Genomic DNA, 22,779 nt, shown 5'->3' with positions numbered 1-22,779 from the left:
TCAAGAAATGGGACTCTTAGATTTTAGGTTGGCAGTGATACTCCAGGACAATTCCGATGATGGTTTGAGAAAGAGATGAAAGCTAGGAGAGGACAGAGACTCACAGGGTTAGGCAATTGCAGAAGTCCAAGCAAGGTGTGACAAGACAGTGGGAGTGGGAGTGGAGCAAGGTATAGAGGAGGGGAACCATAATGCCTACCTCTTTTTTAGTAACAGCTGGGACGGATGGGGGGTGGGGAGGCGGGGCGGGGAGTTGCACCACACAGAGCAGCTTTAAACTGGCCACACAATGTCTCCAACCTCAGAGTCCACAGGCTCAGCCTAAGGGGATTTCTGATGAAGGCAACTTCCTCTTGTCCTGACTCCTGGAGGCCCTAATCACCTCATTGTTTTGGAGCACCATTTCTTCTCTCACTGCTTGAAGAACATTGTTTTTTTTTTTTTCTTTCTTTCTTTTTTTTTTTCTTTTCAGTTCTAGGAATTGAACCTGGGGCCTTGGTGTTAGGCAAGCACCCACTACTGAGTTCATTATCTTGGCCTACCTATTTTTCTTTCTGCCTTGAGACAGCAGATCCAAGAGAAGGTAGTCCCAGGCTGCCTCCCCAAACCCTGATTGTGTATAACTTGAGAAGAAAAGATTGTTGTCCTTGTGTGGCTGACACTGGGACTGGCCACTCCCTCAGGGAAGACCCCACTTCACCTTCTACCAACAAGAGGGTAAAAATACTTTGGTCCCAAAGGACCACATTAGAACAGAAGAATCCAATAATCATCCAAGGCATACACAAGTGGTTCTGATTTGAGTTTAGTCTTAGCTGAGGTGGACAGAAAGAGAGGTGGACAGACAGCAGAGTGCAGCAGAATGGGGAAAAGTTAAAGCAGTTTATTTCTTCAGGCAGCTTATTGTCTGTGTAAAGTAGAATCCTAGGACAGTTGTTGAGATGGAGGACCAACCAGTGGGACAGTCAGGAGAGTAATAGTTTGGAGAATGAAGATTGGTGCCAACTAGCAAAGAGCAAAATATTGCCTAACATCATGAAAGACCCACTGAAGACAGAAATTGTATACTGTACTATAACCTGACAATGTGATTTTTTTTTTCTGTAGCAAAGTGGGAAACTGGGGGCATGTACAAACAAAGTCATGGTTGGATGTATGCAAAGCTTTAGATTGGCAAGGTGGGCACTGGAGGACAAAGATGAGAAAGACCAGGATACTGGTATAAGGATGTGATTAAAAGTCTTGGTTATGAGACCCAGGTTGATTAGGGAAAAAATGTGTATAACAAAGCTGATGGACTGAGAGAGTGGGATAGGGTAGAGGAGGTACAGACCCATGCTAAGATTGGCAGATTTGAGGGAAGGGAGGGAGTAGGACTGATGAAATGGCGCTTTCTGGCTGGACAATAGATTTTTGAGTTTTAAATTTCAGAAATGAAATCGTTGTGGGGTTAGGATTATGGGATGGGTAGATGAAGGGAAGTGGGTTGTGAGCAATGATACATCACACATCAGATGTGTGAAATGATATGTCATTAGATATTTGACATCTAAAATGAATGGAATAAATCTACCCTTAAAAACCAGGTTGATAACAAGATCCAAAAATTGCAAGATTTAGAAGGCATTTTCTTAACTTTGCTTATCATTCAGTTTGAGATAGGACAGGGAAAAATAGGGCTTTTTTTTTTTTTGAACCTTATAAACATGATACATGATGATCTTAGTTTGTGGATGTTCTTCTCTTAAGAGAATGAGGTAACAAAAATTGTAAGGTTTGTATTCTAGACTTCTGCCTTCTTTGGAAAAATATAATGATCTTGGCAGGATTGTGCCAGGATTCACTCATGGCAGTATAAGATTCCTCACCAGCTTACCTGATTCCCTACCACTTTGTATTGCTGCCTCACATGGCTTAGTGTCAGTTGTACTTATCAGTATGTTCCTGCATCTTTCCTGAAATTAAGAAGAAAGTGAAATATTTCTTGTACCAAAACCTATGAAAATTAGAAAACCAAAGATGAATCAGAAAGAGTATTCCTCTGTATTTGACATGCAAACTATATCACTGTTGAAAAACTATAAGTTATAATGTTATTATGAAACAAATCCCTCCAGCTTCACTTATTACCTGGCTCTCAGGCATTTGAGCTTACAATGACCAATGACTCTGGAAATAAAATAATGCTATAAATACATGAGACAGAATTTACAAAAGTGGTGTGATAAATAACAGTTATTTTAGAGCAAATCATATTAGTCTCATATTGTTATTTTTGCTGACAGAATAATTTTATTGAATCCCCAGTAATTAATAGATTCCCTCAAAGTGCTATCTAATTCAATAGCCACTGAGAAAATTTAATGAATTCATGAAGTGGTTTCTCACTAGCTGGAAAGCATCAATGTAATTCTCTGAGTGCCTAGCTTCTTGGCAGTCATATATACTTGTAGAAGATAGATCCAAGAAAAATGGGTGAAGGACCTTTACAACCAAAGGAGATTAAGGATATGGAAATTAAAACTTTTGGCAGAACTAACTTGCCACATTAGTACCCAGGAAGAATGGTGATCAGTACATAATTTCTTGTTGTTAAGGATCATGATAAAGCAAACATAATTAAGATGTAGAGCATAATAGATTAAGATCAATATCCTGGATTAAGACAGGAAGCAAATGGGTAGACAGTAGGAACAACACATTGATATAATCTGCTGTTTCCTTAAAGCATTTTTGATTTTCTAACTTTCTGCTCTACTTAGCTCTCACATTAAGCATATGGGGTGCAGTCAAATATGAAGGCTCAGAGGTTGAACTGGACCTTTAAAAAAATACAGGAAATCAGATGAGATTGAGGTTTGGGAAATGAAAATTGTCATAATACACAGAGGGAGAAAATAATCTGAAGGCCAAGTACTCAGTGACTCAGAAAAATTTGGAAAGTTGTAATATTAGAGCCTGTGAACTGGAAACTAGATACGAATTCATAACCTGCAAGGGTATAAATGACAACAAGAAGTCGGTAAACAGCATAAGTGTTATTTTGGGAGACTGAAAGAAGGTTATTATGGACCATGGAGCCTGAGTTGTACAAATTCTAGGCATCAAATTAATGATGCAAACAAATGGAAGACTGTTTGGTGAAGGGTAACAACAATGATTAGAAGCTGAGATGGATTTAAATATGAGAAAGCCTAAAAGAGATAAAGCGGTGTACTGTTGATATGATATAGTGAGATTGTAAAGGTATCTGTTAACTTTAAACATTATGAACAACCATTAGAACCCAACCATTAGTATATGGGTACAATAAATTGGTACCATGGAGTTATCCAGAATGAACATTTTATCAATCTCTTGAGTATCTTTTATTGGCCTGCTCTGAAAATTAGTCTGAAGGAACCATTAAACAGCATTTGCTGAGGAACTACTATATTTTGACTCCTTGTCTAACTTCTATGAATTTTATAATGCCATGAAAACACTTTAGCAAGAATTTTGGCAGAATATTTACCATTACTTTAATAACATTGCTCACCAAATAGAAGAAATGAAAAGCAATCACTTAGTAACTGCAGAAAATCAAGCAGGAAGGAGGACAAACAATTGCTTACTATGCTGTTTGCAGTGAAAAAAAAAAATCTGAGTTTAGCTTATTAAAAAGCCTGTTGGGAGCCAAGAATTGCACAAGTCAGAGGAACATGCTGCTTCCTATCACCATTTCAGAGAAATGGTACCTATGGTTTGGATGTCTGTGTGATGGAAAAAGTACAGCTAGCACACCAGCAGGTGTGTGACCAGAGGCTTGTGGGAGACAAGCACTTAGGGGGATAAAAAGAAACCTGGCACAGGCCTTGGGCTTCTGGCATCATTAGTTACAGGTCTGCCAAGATGCTTTGGGAAACATTTTAATTTAAATGCCAAGTCCATTTCAACGAAGTCTCTCTGGTTTGACCTGTTGGGAGTTCTAGAGTGAGATGGATAGGTGCTTATTTTGGAGGGCACTGGGGAATTAGATGGTGGTTCCATAAAAAACACCCTGGGTGTTTATTCCTCAATACATCCCTACTCAGCCCAGGATGCTCATGATAAGAATTGCAGGACCTATGGCTGTCATAGCATTTTACTGGTAAACTCAGAGATGAATAGGTATTACCACAGAAAGGGGAGGGGTCCCTTAGGTTGATTATTCAAAATATCACAATTAGAGAACTTCAAAAATAAAGGCTCCAGTGTTTTTCCTTTCCTCCCTTACAACATACTTACAGGCCATTATGACTACAAATTTCATAAGGCAAATTAAGAACCGGATTTGAATTATTTGAATGTATTTTTCTGCAAAACTATCACTAGACAGAAAAAATATTTTGAAACAAAACTAGAAAAATGAAAAGGGATGGGGCTGAATAAAATATTCAAACATTGTTGTCTATCGATGTGAAAATATTTCTGTTAGTGTGTAGGCCCAGGTTGGCAAGAGATGTATAAAAGCTTGTCTGATGAGTTAGAAAAACACGAATCCAGAAGATCAGAAGAATTAAAACAGTCCCAAGAATAACAGGAAGGTATTTGAGGTTGCTTCTAGGATAAGGGAGATATGTATATGTATGTAAAGCCCATTTCCTCAGAGGCTTTTTGGCAGTTTGATACAACACCATGCTAATAAAGGCAAGGTCTTTAAGTTCACCCCCTCCCCCCATGGCTCTTTCTCCCTCGCGCTCTATGGGGGAGGATATTCCAGGAAAAGGACACACACTAGTGGGAAGAGCTTGGGTACTAGAGAAGGGCAGAAGGCTGGAGCCCGGGAGCCTGGAGAGGTACGTGGGGCCAGGCTAGAGGGGCCTCAGGTACCAAGTTGTGGAGTTCAGGCTGTCTGGCTCCAGGGATGGAGGTTCAGGGGAGGTTATTTGCACCTTCCAGCAACAGGATCATTGTTTTTTTAAGCCCCTCTGCTTCAGGTGTGGGTAGGGGGGACCAGAGAGAAAAGAGACCATTGTAGAGATGCTAGTAGTATCCTGTCCCAAACACGGAGCCTGATTTAGGATGAGACTCCAGGAATGCTAAACCAGCAGGCATCCCCAGGGGCAAGATCAGGAAAGACTTTGGAGGAAAGGATGACAGTGATAAACCTCTGTGGGGTGACTCAGACGGCAGGGAATAGGCTCTGCGATGTCTTCTGCCCCTCAAATCCTGCCAGCCATCCCACTGTTCACCCGGACGCCAGCATCCTTTCAACCAGTTGAATCAATTCACAGTTCCGGAGCCCAAGGGAACCGAAAAGAATCGGTTTCAGTATGTGAAAAGGGTCTGATCCACTGGGGAAGCCCAAGGGGGAGAGTCCGGTTGGCTTTTTCCCCGAGTTGGGTGGGAAGACACGAGTTCGTGTGTGCACAGTGGCCGAGTCCCTGAGCCCCAGGACTTTTGCTCTCCGCCTGCGCTGTGGTTGCCCCTCCGGACTTCGGGCGGGTGATTGGCAGTTGCAGCGGCGGGGGTGGGGGTATCCACGACCCGCGGCTGCCGTCCGCTCGGCCGCGAGGTACTCCTGGCCCGATGACTGGCCATGGCGACAGCAGCCGCGACGGCGGCGACCTCGAGCCGAGCCCAGGCAGCTCGCGGTGGGTCAGGGGGGCGGCAGGGAAAAGAACTCGCGGCCTGTAGGGGGCAGTGCCAAACTAGGGAGGAGACAGCCTTGAGAAGGGGTGGGTGGGCCTGGGCCACCCCTGCCAGGAGCTGCCCACCGGGTCCCACCGCTACTGTTGCGGCGCGGCCGCCCTGGCCCGCAGTGCGCTTCCCCCCCGGCGCGGCGGGCTTCTGCGGGGACCCTGAGGGGACGTGACGGGGCTCAGCACGCGGCAGCCTCTGGGGAGTCGGGGCTGGGGAGCCCCTGGCGTCTCCGCCGCCCACCCCGGGCCGCGAGACCATCAAGAGACGCCTCCGCATGGCCAGAGAGCGTCGGGGAGCCCGCGGGAGTCCCCTAGCCCCGCGCCGGAGGCGGGTCCCTGGGTCCCCGGGGTGGGCGCCCTTGTCCCTCGTGGTGGGTGCTCCATCCCCTGGTGGGTGCCCCGAGGTAGAGCGCCCCGAACCCCTGACGTGGTCGCCGGGTTACCTCGGGGTGAGCGCCCCGAGCCGCTGAGGTGGGCGCCGAGCTGCCCCAGGGTGGGCGCCCGGCCCGCGCGGGTTATTTTTGGCGCCCGCAACGGCGCGTGTGTCGGGGCGTGTTTTCCTTCCCCAGGTGCCGGGAGCCGGGGCTCCGCCGCCGCCCGAGCTGACTTGTGTCTCTCTCTCGCCTCTCCCCTGCAGGAATCTCCCGATAATTCTGCCGCCACCACTTGAACCGTGCGTGAGGCGAGCTCGAAACAAACAGCTCATCTACATTAAAAGATAAAAGAAAAGGCAGAAAAAAAGAAAGAAAGGAAAGGAAAAAAAAAGAAAAAAGAAAGAAAAGAAAAGCGGAAGAAGCGGCCGAGGCGGCGGCGGCGGCAGCGGCGGCGGCGGGAGGAGGCGAGGAGGAGGGGCCGCGCGCGGCGGCCCGAGGCGGCGGCGGGGACGCGAGGACGCGGGGACGCGGCTTTGTGCAGGCGGGTCGCGGGGCGCCCATGGCGGAGTGCGGCCGGGGGGGCGCCGCCGGCGGGGCCCTGCCCACCTCCCCGGGCCCGGCCCTAAGCGCCAAGGGCGCCCTGAAAGCCGGAGCAGGGGAAGGCGGTGGCGGCGGGGGAGGTCTCCTCGGCCACGGGCGGGCGCGCTATGACAGCGGCGGGGTTTCCAACGGAGACTGCAGCCTCGGCGTGTCCGGAGAGGAAGCCCGGGCCAGCCCTAGGGGACCCCGCGGCGTCGCTCTCGCCCCGACCCCCAGCCCGGCCGCCTGTCCCCACACCCGGGAGAGCAAGCAGGGCGGCCTGCCCCGCCGGAGCAGCATCATCAAGGTAGGTGGGAGAAGGGCGCTCATTGCCCACCCGCAGCCTTCCTTAGGGTCTGTCTCTCCCTTCTCCTCGGGCGGGAGTGGTGGAGGAACGGGATTGAAGGGGAGCCCACTGCTAACAGGAATCATGATGCACGGGTGTTTGGAGTGGTTGAACAGGGATTGGATGCAGATGGCATTTGGAAAGAATGGAGAGGTGATCCCGAATGTGCGGGGGAGCTGTGCTCATACATCCCCAGCGCAACTTGGGGCTGTCACCTCTCCCAGGATTGGCTTGGAATGAGGGCCTTGTACCTGCCTGGGCAGGGCATGCTTTTCAGTGGAAGCCTAGGCTGGTGACAGACTCCCTGTAAGATTGCTATTATATTTTAAAGACAGGGATTGTGTGAAATCATCTTCTTAAAAATCCTAGCCAATGCACAAGAGACTGTTTAATAGGCTTCTTCAGATCTATATTACAGTTAGTTGCCTCTTGCCAATGGTTATACTTGGAGAGTGCAAAATCTCCCCTCACATAATCACAGGGAGAAATGGAGTAGGTTTCTGAACATAAATGCAGATTTCCGCTTTCTTAGGCTCTAAAGCTCTGAGAGATTACAGTTCCGCACGATTTAATCTTTTCTTCTCTGCAGTAGGCAGGCCTCCAGATCTGTGGAAGTTCTTTTGGACAGTTTGCTTGGTTTTGCTAGCTTTTGCACACTTTTATTTAGCAGAAGAAAGCCAACAATTGCATTGTGGGTTTAAACTCAAGAAGTAATATTAGGAGTTTTTTGGTGGTTTCCTTCTGATATTACATTTTAGTCTGCAATGTAAAAGTGAGTCTCATGACATGAAGTAAAGTAGAAAAAAAAAATAGTTGATGAGCTAAGAAGAGCAGAGTCTTAGGCAAGACTAGCCCAGTAGGCTTGCTCAAGTTTGGAGCAAATATGAGAATGTTGCTTTCTTTCTCAAAATCAAGGGGTTATCAGGACAGTGAGCAGCAAGGCACATTGACAGGGTTGCACCCACCCTTCCTGTGGCTGATAACCCGTGGGAGAGAGGTTAGAATGTGCCCCAGTGAAGAGAGTTGGACTGGTGGTGTTTGAAATTCAGTGGGACCTACAGAAATCTTCAAGTGCTCTAAAAATGTCCACTGGTGTTATCAACTTCTGCAGTAATCTTCTAGTGAAATATACCACCTTGCTACTCTATGTAAGAGGCAGTTGTGAAACTGCATTTCGCTTTGTCATGTTTGTACAGTTTATATCTGGGTAAGGGCACAGTTGAAGGGCTTAAAGATCAAGTGTGCTAACTACCTGCAGTTCACCTTTAAACTAAAAAATTTAAAATACCATGTCTTTTTGCTGCATATGTAGCTTTTAGTGACCTGTATTTTCTTTCACTATGTAGTTTGTTTCCATGAAAGTTGCTTTCAACTGTACAAGAAAATCAAACCTATTGACAGATACATGACAATTCTTTTTTTTTCCTTATCAAATATTTGTGGTGATTTTGCATTGTGGTGTTAAGGAAATTTGAGGTGAAAATTTTAGCAGCCTCTCCCTCTACTGTTTTGCTGGCCTGCTTTTGCACTTAAAATCGGTTTATTAGTGTCTGTAGTGGGATTCAGAATATAACTTAATGAGGGGCTGGGTTGTGCCTCAGTGGTAGAGCTCTTGCCTTGCATGTGTGAGGTACTGGGTTCGATTCTTGGCACCACATATAAATAAATGAATAAAATAAGGTCCATCAACAACTAAAAAAAATATTAAAAAACCACAAGACTATAACTTGATGAATGACAGCAGCATCTGCTTTAATTTTACACTCATGGGAGATAAGGAAGAAGGATGATTTGTCAATATTTGTGATATGTGGAATTGAGAACTTGTCAGTAGATAGAATTTCTTCATTAAAGCTGTAGAAACACTTGGGGGGAAATGATTAATTGTTCAGAAATCACTGGCTTTGAAAATGATAGTTATATTGATAGTTATATTGAGTTCTGAAACTTGCAAAGGTATTTTTCATTTTTCTTCTTTTTAATGAAGGCAGTTGGCTTCTTGTTCACCATCATGTGTCTGGATACACAGTGCCAGGAACATAATAGATGCTCAATAAATTGCTGACTGTTTGAATGGAGGAATAATAAGGAAATACACGTGTTTTTTCCCTCCTAAGTTTCATTAATTTATGAAACAGGTGGTTTTTGGATATACCGGTCTTGTATATGGTTCATTATCTTGTACCTCCTAAGATGACTTGATAGACACCTTTCTCATCTTTCTTTTCAACTTGCATTTTCTTAGCCACTTGAAAATTACAAAAGTAATGTTGAAAGTTGATTTGAGTTTAGAATATAAGAAAGAGAATACTGTGTTCAAATAGGTTACTAGTTGGTATGTTTCTCCTTGAATTAGTGTCTTGAAGTATCAAGATTTTAGGAATTTAGTGTGGTATTTTCTAAAGACATAGCATACAACATCACAACAATACCTTAATGGAATATGAAAGTCTTTTTAACATATTTCACAAAGTGAATACTGCACAGATAATTTTGTCACTTGAGTGGCAGAAATTATATTTCACTTTTGTTAAGAAATAACAAAAAACCCATGTTAAAAAAGCAATAATGACATCTTTCCTTGGTTTCCTTGTGTTTTTTCTAAAGGATTTTAAGGAGTGAATGCAGTCAGGTGGTTTATGAGTAGAGGTGGGAGTAGATTAGTAAGCAAGGTGGTAATTGGGGACAAGGGAATAGCAGGGAGCAAAAGAACAGAGGCTGATATTTCGGGGGTTGTATGAGTTGAAACATCTGGCTCATGCTCCTTTGCTAGCTAGCTTCCATCTTCATTAGCTGTGGATTCCTAAATCAGAGCCTAAATGTAATAAACAGTAGGCAAAGAAAGGGGATTATTGCTAACGCATAGAACATATGCAGAAATACACTTTAGGCTGACCAGAATTATATTTCTCATTTAAAATAATTTCTTTGGTTCTCCATCTGTTTTGTAAATATGGCATGGAGTAAGAAATTGTTGTAAAACTCCATTTTCTGCCAAGATAGATGCGCAGAGCTATACTAAAACAGCTCTTTAGTTATGGTAACAGTGTTGATGAAAATTCAGAGTGAGCAGCCTTGTAGAACCTTTCACAAATAGCTTGAGATGATAAATAAGTCATGGAAATCATCATCAGACTTTTAAAAAACATTTCTTTAGCTTATTGAAAGTAACAATAGACTTTTAAGATGACTTACAAAGGCCCATTACTGGATTTTTAGGGAAGAAGCCATTACGTTTGGCATCTTAAGTAATCTAGTAAACGCAAACATCACTTTCATTTTCTCTTTCCATAATTCACTTCATCACACTATTCAATACAATCTATGCTTTATTTTGAGACAGTTAATTTGGTTAATTGTTCAGATGGCATCCATTTTTTACAAATAGCTCTATCCTTTAATTAGAGAACTTGATCTAAAAATACGAAGTAGCATTTTAGGGCTTAGATTTCTTTTTAACTTCAGGAAAAAATGAAGTTGAAATGTTAGTTTGGATGTTTTATTTTAATCAGAACTAATTAAATATTTTGGATGATCCTTTTAAAAACATGGTATCATTACATACAGTAAGATTTGTGTTGTCAATTTTTAATGTTCTTTTTTTTTTTCTTGGTAATACGGATTGAACCCAGGGTCGCTTTACCACTGAACCACATCCCCAGCCCTTTTTTAAACAGTTTTTATTTTGAGACAGGGTCTCATTAACCTGAGTCCGACTTTGAATTTAAGATCCTCTCTCCTCAGCCTCTGGAGCTGCTGGAATTACAGGTGTGCGCCACCACACTCAGCTCATGGTGTCAAGTTCTGTGAGCTTCTAGAAACACATAAAATCACCTAATCCCCACACCACAATAAAAATACAGAGCAGTTTCACCACCTAAACCCCCTCCCCAAGGTCTCTTTTTAGTCTTCCCTTCCCATATCACCAGGCAATGGCAACAATTGAACTTGTCTTTTTCACTACATAGGAAATGCAGCCATTGCATTATTTGGGTATTTAGATGCAGTAATGCTAGTGACCATTTATTAAATACTCACTACATGTAAAACATGTGAAAAGTGCTTACCATAATTCTCTGAGTTGGTCCTGCACCAACCACAGAGGCTAGAAGAAACCAGAGTTCAGGGAGGTTAACCACACATCTAAGGTGCTGGAGCTAATTGCCAATCCTCCCTTGAATAGACTGTGCTCCAATGCCCTCCACGTTGCACTTGCTGTTTAAATTTTCTGTTAAGTGAGGGAGCACTGGTGGTTTGGAATACCCTATTTGGTTTTCTCCTTTAAATGTACAGGCCTTTGGAGAGGGAAAATAATCTCTTTCTGCTGGCAGAAGAAGTTGACAGATAATATAGCCAGGCAGCTGTTTTGTCACTTGTTGTTGCTGCTTGACTAGGCCATCCACCTTCACAGAGCCAAAGGTTTGACCTTGTTCAAGGTGGCAGCTCTTGCTTTTCTTAATATCATTATTGCCATTATCATAGTATCACGTTGTGAAGAAGAAACACTCCTACAATCTTTTTACCAACATACATTCATATGTCTTGATGCTGGGGTTCCCCAACACAGAAACAAGCAGACTTTTCCCATCTATTATACACATTCAAAGAAATAATGAAGACTTATGTATGTGTATTATGTTAGCCCATGGATTAAGTACACTGTTTGCATACAAAACTTGCCTGTGTTTACTAGTTCTGCACAGATATCAAGCCTTCCATGACTATTTTTTAAATTGAATCTTAAAAATATGTGCATTAGACTTAAATTCTTTTGAATGGGAGAAACAGGCAGTTGTTTGTGGGCATGTTATAAATCTTAAACAACAAGTAGCTGGATCACAAAGTGAATTTTTCTGGATAGATAGGCAGATCCTAATGGATCATTTAGATCAGAAAAATCTAATGGTTGATTGGCACCTGTCCACTTGACTTTGTACTGATGCATTTCAGACCACATAAGATAACTGTTGAAAGATCAGGGCATGGTTGCTTGTTTTAAAACCACTCAAAAAGCTTTTGTCACAACTCAAGAGTTCAGTTTTCAAAAATGATCACAGTATATTAATTTTCATATGCAAAATAATCTGCCCCCTTTTGCTTTTCCCTTCTCTCTTTTCCAACTTCTCCCCCAAAAGGGTTGCATTTGATTTGCATTGTTTTTCACCAAATCCATAAAGACAGCTGACAGGAAATTGTTTGTTTTATTAATTGCTGATATTGGCTACTTTAGTTATTTTCTTAGAATGTTCTCTGCCAGAAGCAGTTCACTTCCTTTTATAGTTTTGTGTGCTCTGCAAGGGGCCTAAACTAGATTATTTTTTTCTTTTTTTATGTTTAAGTTGTACTTGCCTCAGTATTCAACAAAACAGGGCATGTTGTTTACAGCCTAAATGCAGATATAAGTGAAAAATGAATGTTCATAGTTTCATAGTTTCTCTTCAGACTTTTTACATACTGTCCAAAAATAGTTGCTCTATTCCTTATTAATACTAATTTTGATATGCCACTATTTACTCATTTATTAGACCTTTAGGTTAGTTTAGATTCCTTTTTGTTCTTCATTAGTGGGATTCAAATATTTTTACCAGTGGGCCACTGGATCTGAAACTGTTTGCAAGCCCTTGCCAACTTTTTTCTGTTAATAATATAATGCTGAACCAGGAGGGTTGTGCTTGGCATAAAGGTGTCAGTCATGATGTAAACTCAAGTCAGAGTCACCAAATAACTTTTAGTCATACTTATTTTCTTCATGTCTGAATAATTCATTGACAGTGGTGAGAATGGTTCAGCCTGCTGGCAGGATACTTGGCACCTGTGCATTCCAGAATGGCAGAGCAGGACAGGCAGCTGGGTTCTCTCTGGCCACTAATGCTTGTTCACATGGTAGGGTCAGTTAAGTAAAGCATATTCTAGCTAATTATCTTGGCTTGGCTGTCCCTGCGGTGGAGGACTATAACCAGGCCACATGTTGCATGTCAGGAGGCAGAATAGTGGAGGGAAGAACAGAGGGTTTGGAGTTAGCTGCTTGAATTAGATTCTGGCTCCCCTTCATCCTTTCTGTGTAGCCTTGGTCAAGATACTGAAGACTGTGTGTCTAGTTACCCAACTCTAAAATGGTAGACTAAAACCCCATCTCATAGCATTGTTAAGATTAAATAAGACAATGTGTGATCAGTGTGTGGCATGTAATCACCACCCAACAAGCATTATTTAATATATTTTTCTGATCTTTAGCTTCTCTTTAGAGAGCATCCTGAGAAGAGCAGACTCTCTTAGTTTCATTTGAGTTGGAGATCACTAGCACTCTTACTCCCATTTGGAAGTTTCGTCTTTTGAAATATGCAGAATGTGCTCAGAGACATTTCCCAGATATATTCCATAGATGATCTCAAGGATGATTTGTTGAGGTGCATTTTTTAATCTGATACTTCAATACAATGGCACACATATGTAAATAGCCCCAACTATATGACCAGAGAGTAGTGATTTGACCAGGAAAATTCAGATTTACATCTCTGGTCATGACAAAATTATTAATAGTGCTTCCTTTCATTCTCAAAGGTGCCCCAGTTTGGATGATAAATAATATAGTCACTATAATCTTCTTTTTACAATCTCCATTACTACCCATGCTGGATCCTCATGAGACTGTTTTCTGTGCTGAAACTTAGCCTTTATATTCCTAGCTCTCTCTTCTAAACTTGGAATGCTTTTTTTCCCCTTCTAGCCATGTTTAAGTTCTTCCTTGGTTAATCACCTCTCAATTAAAATAAAGTGTTTCTTTTTCTGTCTTCCAGCCATAACTCCTTTATCTTTCTGCTGCCCTGTTTTCCTTTGCCTCATAGACAACTGCATCTTTATTCACCTTGAGTTTATGAAAACATCTAGTTTAATGTCTTGTGGAAGGCATATTTTTAAATATGCATTTGTTGAATAAGTGGGTGAATGAATGAATAAGTAGAAATGAATGCTAACTCATTTAATGAGGTTGATGAAGATATTATTTAGACTCAACTCCAACTGATTTTGTTTGGGATATAAAACTCTCTGGGCTCTGTACTTCAAAGGAAAAATTTATTTCATATGAATAATTTTGAAAACAATCAAAGGAAAGGAAATAACTTTATTTAAAGTTGAATCCAGGAGTTTGTTTGGTTCTAGAATTATTGTTCTACAAGGTGTTAAGTGGTTTGCCCATTTTGTGCTCCTAAAATAAAAGTGGACCTTTGAAAATTTCTTTTAATTTGTGTTTTATATATCAAAATTGAAGAGTATGGCAAGAAAGTGTTATTGTATTTTACAACACTTAATCTCTTTGCTGGTATTCAGTTTCTTTAAGTGACAGGTATAGGTTTTGCTGAGTTTTGTTTTTTAATTTTTAAGGAACTAAATTACCTAAACTTTTATTGTCACTAACATTGGATTGCCAAAGGGTATTTATTGTTAGTGCTGTAGAATTAATAATAAAAAAGAAAAAGGAATCCAGAGTGCTGATACAGAGAGTGGCTGAAGTGACATCTCTAATCCCTTAGCACATTTTGTCATATGCTATTTGAAATTCTGCCCTTTGTTGCAATGCAAGGATCGGGTGAAGAAGAGACACGTAGAAATATTTTGTACTTATTGTTTCAGTCACCTCTCACCAGAACCTGCAAGGAGACATTATCATTCCTTTTACAGACTGGAAACCCATTCCACAAATTTTGAGAATTTCCAAGCAAGGTCACAGAGCTTCTAAGAGGCAAAGCCAATATTTGGACAAAATCTGTCTGTCTTGAAAGCCCATGTTTTTTATTGGTCTACCACTCTCTTCTATTTCAGCTTCTGAAATGTATTTTTGACTTTATTTGTTTTTTTCTCCTCTTTGCCCAAGCCATTCTGGCTCCTTAATCTTAGAAATTTCTACCAATCCTAAACTAGAAGACTAATTTCTAATTAGATGAATTTGGCTTCTTGTGGCTGAATCTTGGGGTGAAACCAACATGAACCTAATAATATGAAGCCATAGCCATGGTCTTGTCAGCCATGCCCCAGGTTTCTGTCTGCTCCACAAATCAGGACTTTGACTTTTTCCTTTCCATTCTCCTTTGATAGATTATAAACCCTTTTTAGGGTCTCATTTTTCATTTTGTTTCTTTATTAACATAAAGTTGATTTATAGTTATATACATTTTAGGGTTGTAGAAGGTAAAGAAAGTAATAGTGAGCAACATTTTACTTTTTTCAGGTAGATTTCTTCTAATGGCATCTATCTTATTGTTTTGGAATTGTCTAATTATAGAATAATATAATCTAGCACATTACTGTGGAGTTAGTATTCATGTATCTTTTTGGAGTTGGAAATTGCAAGCTTTAACATCCCAGAAATTAAGCAGCTGAGTTTAAAAGTGATTAATAATGTAGATTCATGGGATTTGAAAAATGGAGAGAAATCATGTAAAATTCTTTTGTAGTTAGAGATACACAAGGCCATCCTGATTAGTACATTTAGCTCCTAGCTATGGTTGAATTCATTTATTTGCATATTAGCATAACAGAATTGGAAAAAATTGTTATGTAATACTGCAGTATGTGTGTATTAATAGAACAAGATGTGGTCTTACAGATAGCTATTTTTGTGGATTTATTTTTTGCTATAGATAGCTGCATGTGTACACATGCTACTTTGTACATGCATATACTCTGAAAACTTTGTTTATAAGTAGTAGAGATCAAGAGCTAACCAAATAATGTAGTGGTAGATTGGCATGAGCCCTGTCGATCTGGTGAGAGATTGATAGGTAGCAGGTGTCAGCTTTATGAATTGAAAATGCCCAGGAAGGGGTAGGCTGTTTTTCTTTTTTCTTAGCATTGCTGATGAAGCCTCTGTTGCTTTTGACCAATTAGATGGCCACAGAGGGATAAGTGACCTCGTTTGCAGCTACCATTAGAAGTACAAGCCCTATGACTCTCCCCATATGATTTTCTGCTGCCTTTTTTTCCCCATCTTCTTCTAAACTCTGGTATCCTGTGGGCATAGTAGATGTAATTTTTCAAATTGTTGTGCAGTTTAGTGTTTATTCTTGAAGAAAAATAAAGTGAGTTGCTTTGATTTTTATTCCTATCAATCCATGCTAGCAGTTTATATTTAAAATGCCAATAGAATCATTCAGATGTTTTCATATTGGAGCCAATAGAATCCCTGATGAAATGCCAGTTTTAAGGATGTGTTTATCTTGGGAGTATTTTGTGGTTTGTTGAAAAATGTTTGTATATTCTTTCACTGCTTTCTCTAGTTTTTGTATATCTTCATGAATAATGTTCTATACATTAAAAATACTATTAGAAATAGAACTGCTATGTCATAGGATTTGTGTATGTTCAGCTTTAGTAGATATGATTAAGCAATTTTCCTAACTAGTTAAACCAATTTATATACCCACCAAGTTATGTGAATTCTAATTGCTCTGAATGTACATATTTGGTATTGTCAGTGGTTTTATTGTTTTGTTTTTATTGTAACCATTGTGATGGCTGTGTGATTAATTGTTCCTTATTGTGGCTTTTAAGCTGAGTTTCCCTGATGACTAGTGATGTTGAGCACCTCTTCATGTGTTTCTGGGCCCTTTGGATGTTCTCTTTCATAAAAATGCTTGTTCAAGTCTTTTTGCTCATTTAAAAAATTGGGTTTTTAAAAAATTTCCTTGTATCACTTCTTTACATCTTCTGGATATGCCTTTTGTGTGGTATAGATATGAAAATGTCTTCTGCTGGCATGGTACTTGCCTTTCCATTGTCTTAAAGGGCATCTTTCAGTGAGTAACAATTTTTAATTTTAGTGAAGTCCAGTTTATCAATATTTCCCCTATGGTTATTATTTTGTGTCCTGTTTAAGAAATCTCTACTTAAGATCATGAATGTATTCATTTATTAACTTCTAGAGCCTTTAGTGCTTTGCTGTTCACGTTTATATCTACAGTATATCTGGTTTTTATTTTTATGCTTTGTGTGAGATAGGGGTCCAGATATCCTTTCAACATAAATATTAAATTAATTACTTCAACACTATTTATTTGAAAATATTATCTTCCCCCCACTGCACTACATTGGCCCTTTGTTATAAATCAAGTGACTGGATACGGATATGTTATGGGTCAGTTTTGCCACCACTGTTTATTTGACTGTCCTTGTGTCCATTCTATCCTGTCTTTCCTATTAGGTATATGCCCAACAGAAGTTATTACAGATGTGTACTGACATGTGTGAGTACTTTAGCAGCATTAACCGTAATGGCCCCAAATTAGAAATAGCAACCAAATGCCCAGCTTATAAAATAACATATTACACAAAGGAATACTACAGAAAAAAAGAAAAGGCTAGAAAGAAAGAAAGACAAATGATTTTTCTATGCACCATTGAGTCCCTCAAGCATAATGTTGAAGGAAAGAAACTGGATACAAAAGGATATAGTTTTTTTTTACTCCACTATATAAATTTCAACAGCAGACAAATTGATTTGGGGTAATAGAAGTGAGAGTAGTTACATTTGAGGTGATGATTGAGAGTGGAATCCAAAGGGCCTTTTGAATGCCAATATTGTTTGGTTTCTAGATTTGGGTGGTGATTCCAAACTTGAGTTTAATTCATACAAATCCATCAAACTTACATAAAATTATAAGAGGTTATGAGGGGCAAGGGGGAGGGAAAAAAAGGGAGAGAATTGAACAACAGCAGGGGAGGTAGAGAGGGAAGATGGGAGGGGAGGGGAGGGGAGGGGGGATAGTAGGGGATAGGAAAGGTAGCAGAATACAACAGTCACTAATATGGCATTATGTAAAAATGTGAATATGTAACAGATGTGATTCTGCAATCTGTATTTGGGGTGAAAATGGGAGTTCAAAACACAATTTGAGTCAAATGTATGAAAGATGATATATCATGAGCTATGTAATGCTTTAAATAATCAATAAAAAAAAAGAAAAAAAATCCATCAAACTGTACACTTAGGACTTTTCTGGACAAATGTCATATTTTGCTAAACAATTCACTGTTTAAGTCAACTTATTTAATTTGATTATTTAACTTCAATCAAATTCAAATACTTACCAATTATTTCCACAGCACTATTTGGGGGCGTGCATTTTACTGTTTGCTACTGTAAAATACTACTTTCCTTGGGTCAACATGTGAAAGGTGCTTTTGCTGCAGAATTTCTATAGAAGAGGAGCTGCAGGTCTCAGCCACAGGGTCACTAACTATCTGTCCCCTGCTTGTGTATGAGGAAACCTGCTTGAACCCTGAGCAAGAAGGAAGAGAGGGGAAACTTGCTGGAAATCCATGTGTATACCATTTGTATTCAATGGCATGGAGGAAGAACCTCCCTAGGAGGAAGAGTGTGCAGAAAGAACTACTTGGACAGAGGCACAAGCACTATTTCTAGAGAGATGTGATTGAATATTGCAACGTTACAGAAATAAGTTCTTCCATTTCCTTACCATCTCATCTTGCACTTACATGGCACATTTTACGTGTAATAAAAATGCTGTTTACTCAGAGAAGATTGTACATCTGCATTTGCCAAAGAGGCATCTCTTAGTAAGGAAGATTTATACTGGGAGATAAAGAACCAGTCTAGGGATGCTACAGTCCCTTTGCATGCTGTCTGACAGGCTGGTTTGGTGTCATGACCTGTGGGGTAAGTGTGTACTTTCTAAATGTTGGAGCATTTCTCTCTTGCAACATAGATCCTTGTGGTCCAGAAGAATAAACATTGGATTCCCAGAGCATCCATAAAATTTTTTATTGGCTGCAAAGCAGCAGCATAAAAATTTCAATTGTCACATGTTTGTAGCTTTAGTTACATGGTGAGTATTTGACAGTTCACTTTGGAGATTATCATTATTCCTATTTATTCTCTTAGGTCATTCTTTTTTTCTCTTCCAAATTAACATGAATGAATCTTCTAGCATAGAAGCTTTTATGTTTCTCCCTTGTCTTTAGAAGATACCAATGAAGAAAAGTGTCTTAGTGGGAATGCTGAGTTTTAGGGGACTCCTGTCTAGTGGCTGCAGGAGCACCCACAGTTTGGCAGCTGCAAAGGTGTTCTTAAGCTGTCCGGATTTTGACCATGACCTGCTTTTTAAAATATACACGTTTAATAGGAAGTTGTATTTATTTATGTCTAAATAGGAGGCATTGTAGCAAGGAGGTTTAACATTCCTTAGGAGGAAGTCTACAAGCTTTTTATGAAAATTCAGAACTCAGTAATATTTGCTAGGTGAAGAGTCAGGTTTTCTTTCCTCCAGCCTCTTTAGCCAGGTCTTCTTACCTGTCTTTGTTGAAGCTATTTGAGAATATTTTTAAATTGTTAAACAGGCCATTTGTCTTAAAGTCAAATACTCAACGTGTAACTAAAGCTACAAACATGTGACAATTGAAATTTTTATGCTGCTGCTTTGCAGCCAATAAAATTAAAGAATAGCTGTGATTTGTGAGTGCTCCTGTGAGGGGCCTGGAAGCAAGAAAGTGCAACAAAGTGAGAGAAATAGGATCCATAGCAGGTACTCTGTTGGATCCTCCCTGGGGAGTCCAAGACAAGTGATCACAGGGCATACATGTTGCTGTTCTCATCTCACTGGTTGCCATACAGCAAGGTAAAAACAAGGAGAACGATGATTTAGAATTCTCTCAATCCTTAGAAAGCTCCATCCCCAGGGTATCTCTCAGGCCTGTCACGCCTGGGAATATCTGGGGCCACTGGATCCATAAATTATATACTCTAAAACATTGCTTCCAGGGCTGGGGTTGTGGCTCAGTGGTAGAGCGCTCGCTTAGCATGTGTGAGGTACTGTGTTCGATTCTCAGCACCACATGAAAAACAAATAAATAAAATAAAGGTGTTGTGTCTATCTACAGCTAAAAAAAATTTTAAACAACAACAAATACTGGGCTACACATCAAAAATAATATCATTGTATAGCTAAATTGAGGAGATTACACCCAGCTGTGGAAGGGGTGTAATAAGTTCAGGCCCAAAGTTCCCTGGTACACACAAGGGCACAATTTTCAGGAGGCTATGCTTTCAGGAAGGTGGATAAATGAGAGGGAAAAGGAAAGGTACAGTAAGCTCTGAGCTACTGAAAGGTACAGTAGCTCAGAGCTTACTGCTGAGGAGCTGCCCTTCATGCTATGAGTCTAACCTAGTGAGGGATTGAAGTTGGGCTCTGAGGCATGCCACAGACCTGTGGCCATTGTGGAAACAGTAGCAGGCAGGTAAGCCTGGCATATGGATGGACATGAGACTTAGCTAGAATGGAACATCTCAAGAGTAAGAAGAACAATTAAACATCCACCTTCACACATGGCTGTTTTCATATGCAGAGAGGACTGGCAGTCTAACCTTTAGCTTTTCTGCTGCATCAGAACAGAGCAGACCTTTGGGGTTGTATTTAAAAACAACAAAGGAACATAAAGTTGTTAGGGAAGCTGAACTCTGAATTCTTATGCAGAGGTTCAAACCAGGACCAGAAAGCCAGTTCTGGTGGCTGGGGAGCTGGCCTGGAGTCCAGGAGCTGCAAGTGGAGAGCCTTGGGCTCTGAAAAGGACCGTGCCTTGCTTATACAAAGGTTAAATGTGTCAGAAGGACTCTGTGTTGTCCTTTTTCTATAAAAAAGTACACAAATTCTTGTCTCCAAGATGTTTTTGTGTCTTTTGAGTACCTGGGCAAATACTTTTTGCATGACTGATGTGTTAAGTAAAACCCATATAGATCTTGGAAGGATCTGTTTGTCTCAATGATTTAGTTTCTTCGATTTTATTGTTGATTCAGTTCTTTGTGTGAGAAAGATCTCTGCTGTTCCTAATAAAGTTATTAAACTACCTGTCTCCCTTCAAAAACTCTATCCTATTGTAAAATTCATATTTAATTTTTTCCCATCTCTTATCATCCATAATTTTAAATTGTTTTTTAATACTCTTCGGCTCACCTTACTTGAGTATCGTGTTTGATTTTGATATTTTTGTTCACTCTGGCTTAAGTTTACTTGCTATTTCAAATGGAAGCACTTAGCCCTAGGTTGTGTATCCTCCCCTAGTCCATCATTTTTATCAGCTTTCAGCACTGAGAACTGGTGGGTTGGCACAATTGTTTTAGTCACTACTAGGAAAGACTCACTGACGTCTTCATCTCAGAGTCTTCGAAGATCTTGTTACTGAAGTAGCAGTGACTGTGATACTAAAGAAAATAATCTCCATTTTCTTTTTTGGACAGAAATACAAATTCAGAGACAAATTCAGGAGGTATGTTATGGGAATGAGAATAATTTAAACCCAGTTATTTCTGTATGTTTAGTATTTTCAGTAGAGTTGAACAGTCAGTGAAAATTTTAGCTGATGAAATTACAAATTATCCAGCTTTTTTTTAATATTTATTTTTTAGTTTTCGGCGGACACAACATCTTTGTACGTGGTGCTGAGGATCGAACCCGGGCCGCACGCATGCCAGGCGAGCGTGCTACCGCTTGAGCCACATCCCCAGCCCTACAAATTATCCAGCTTTTTTCATAAAAAAATATCAAACTGAGAGGAAAGATGATCTAAACTTTATATCTAGCATGTACTTTGACTTTTAAGAATATCAGTTAAACTCTTATACCTCACTGTTTGTATGTTGAAGTAATGCTGTATGTATACTCTGCTTATTTCATTAAGGCAGTTATCCTATTCTGAAGCAAGATGTTGTGAAAATGTAAAATAGTGGTAACAGTGCTTCATAGCAAAAAAATAATCTGGCAAAGTTCATTTGTGTGCTAAATACACCTTCAACATGCATACTTCTTTCATCTCTACAAGCCACTTTTAACATCAACTCACTGTACTCTCACAGTGATCCTGTGTGGTAGACAGCATTGGTAACCTTCATTTTATAGGTCAAAAAGTTGAGGCTTGTGTGTCCAAAATTGCACATAGGCACACAAGATGTTAGCAGTGTTGAGCTTGGACCTGGGTCCCCTCCTTGCCATTCAGATCCCTTCTCACATCTTATACATCCACTGGGGAAGGTGGCACTTTTATTCTTCACCTGCTGCATTAACAAGACACAAAAATAGAAACCCAGGGTCATCAAAAGGAAATCTTGAGGCAGCATCCATTTGAGATATGAACTGTTTGGTCCTTTGAAAAAAACCAAAGAGTTGTTTTTCTGCATTGAAAGACAAGTTTCACGCCTTGGTTATGTGTCACTGGCCCATTATTACATAGAAAAATTAACTGCTCCATTGCTTATTCCAGTAAGGCAGGACATCTTTGTGTCCTTGAAGTTTAAAAAAATTTATTTATATACAAATTTATTTGGCAAGTCAGACCTGTTTGTTCAAAGAATGCAGCAATATATAGCTGGGCCATCCTGGAAGCCACCTGGTGTCTTGAGAGTCATGTGGAAAGTGCTGCTCCTCAGTGACTAGAGACTTTTAAGACTAATAAATAAAACTGCTGAGGCAGTCCTTTTCACATGGCCTCATGACCTAGGGTGGAGCCAGTGCCCCTTAGGCCAAGGTCACAGGCTGTCCTCTTCAGGGAGCTTCACAGAGAGAAAGAGTCCACTCCATAGTTCACAATTGCGTCCCTGACTTGGGCAGTCCCTATACAAGTGAGTGACTGTTGGAAGGAAGTATATGGATGTCCATCCTGTCACTGCCTCCTCACCATCTTTAGCATGTGGTTTTCCCTCTTGTTCTTTACAAAAACCCTTCAGCTTTTGTATTGAGACCTGCACTTTGGGCCTCCCTCTGGTTACCAGGGGGAACTGTCTCTCCTTCCTCCTCTTCCTGCGCTCCAGATC

General features: G+C 40.5%; 1 protein-coding gene across 2 annotated transcripts in view; it reads left to right on the top strand.

Moving 5' to 3' along the window:
- Positions 1–5,384: 5,384 nt before the first annotated feature.
- The window catches only part of PLCL2 (phospholipase C like 2), a 178,095-nt gene continuing 160,700 nt past the window's right edge, over positions 5,385–22,779 (top strand). The window contains exons 1-2 of one of the 2 annotated variants that reach the window (XM_081287552.1): positions 5,385–5,615; positions 6,301–6,923. In XM_081287552.1, coding sequence (XP_081143678.1) covers positions 6,597–6,923 — 327 coding nt within the window. In that variant the 5' untranslated portion in view covers positions 5,385–5,615; positions 6,301–6,596. Of the gene's footprint in view, positions 5,616–6,283; positions 6,924–22,779 lie in introns of those variants that run through there. The other variant, XM_081287551.1, reaches the window with a different exon arrangement.

Source organism: Spermophilus citellus (assembly GCF_964194105.1).
Source record: "Spermophilus citellus genome assembly, chromosome: 3".
Taxonomy (NCBI): Eukaryota; Metazoa; Chordata; class Mammalia; order Rodentia; family Sciuridae; genus Spermophilus; species Spermophilus citellus.
Note: the sequence above shows the minus strand (reverse complement) of the source record. Positions and strands in the feature narration are given on the sequence as shown.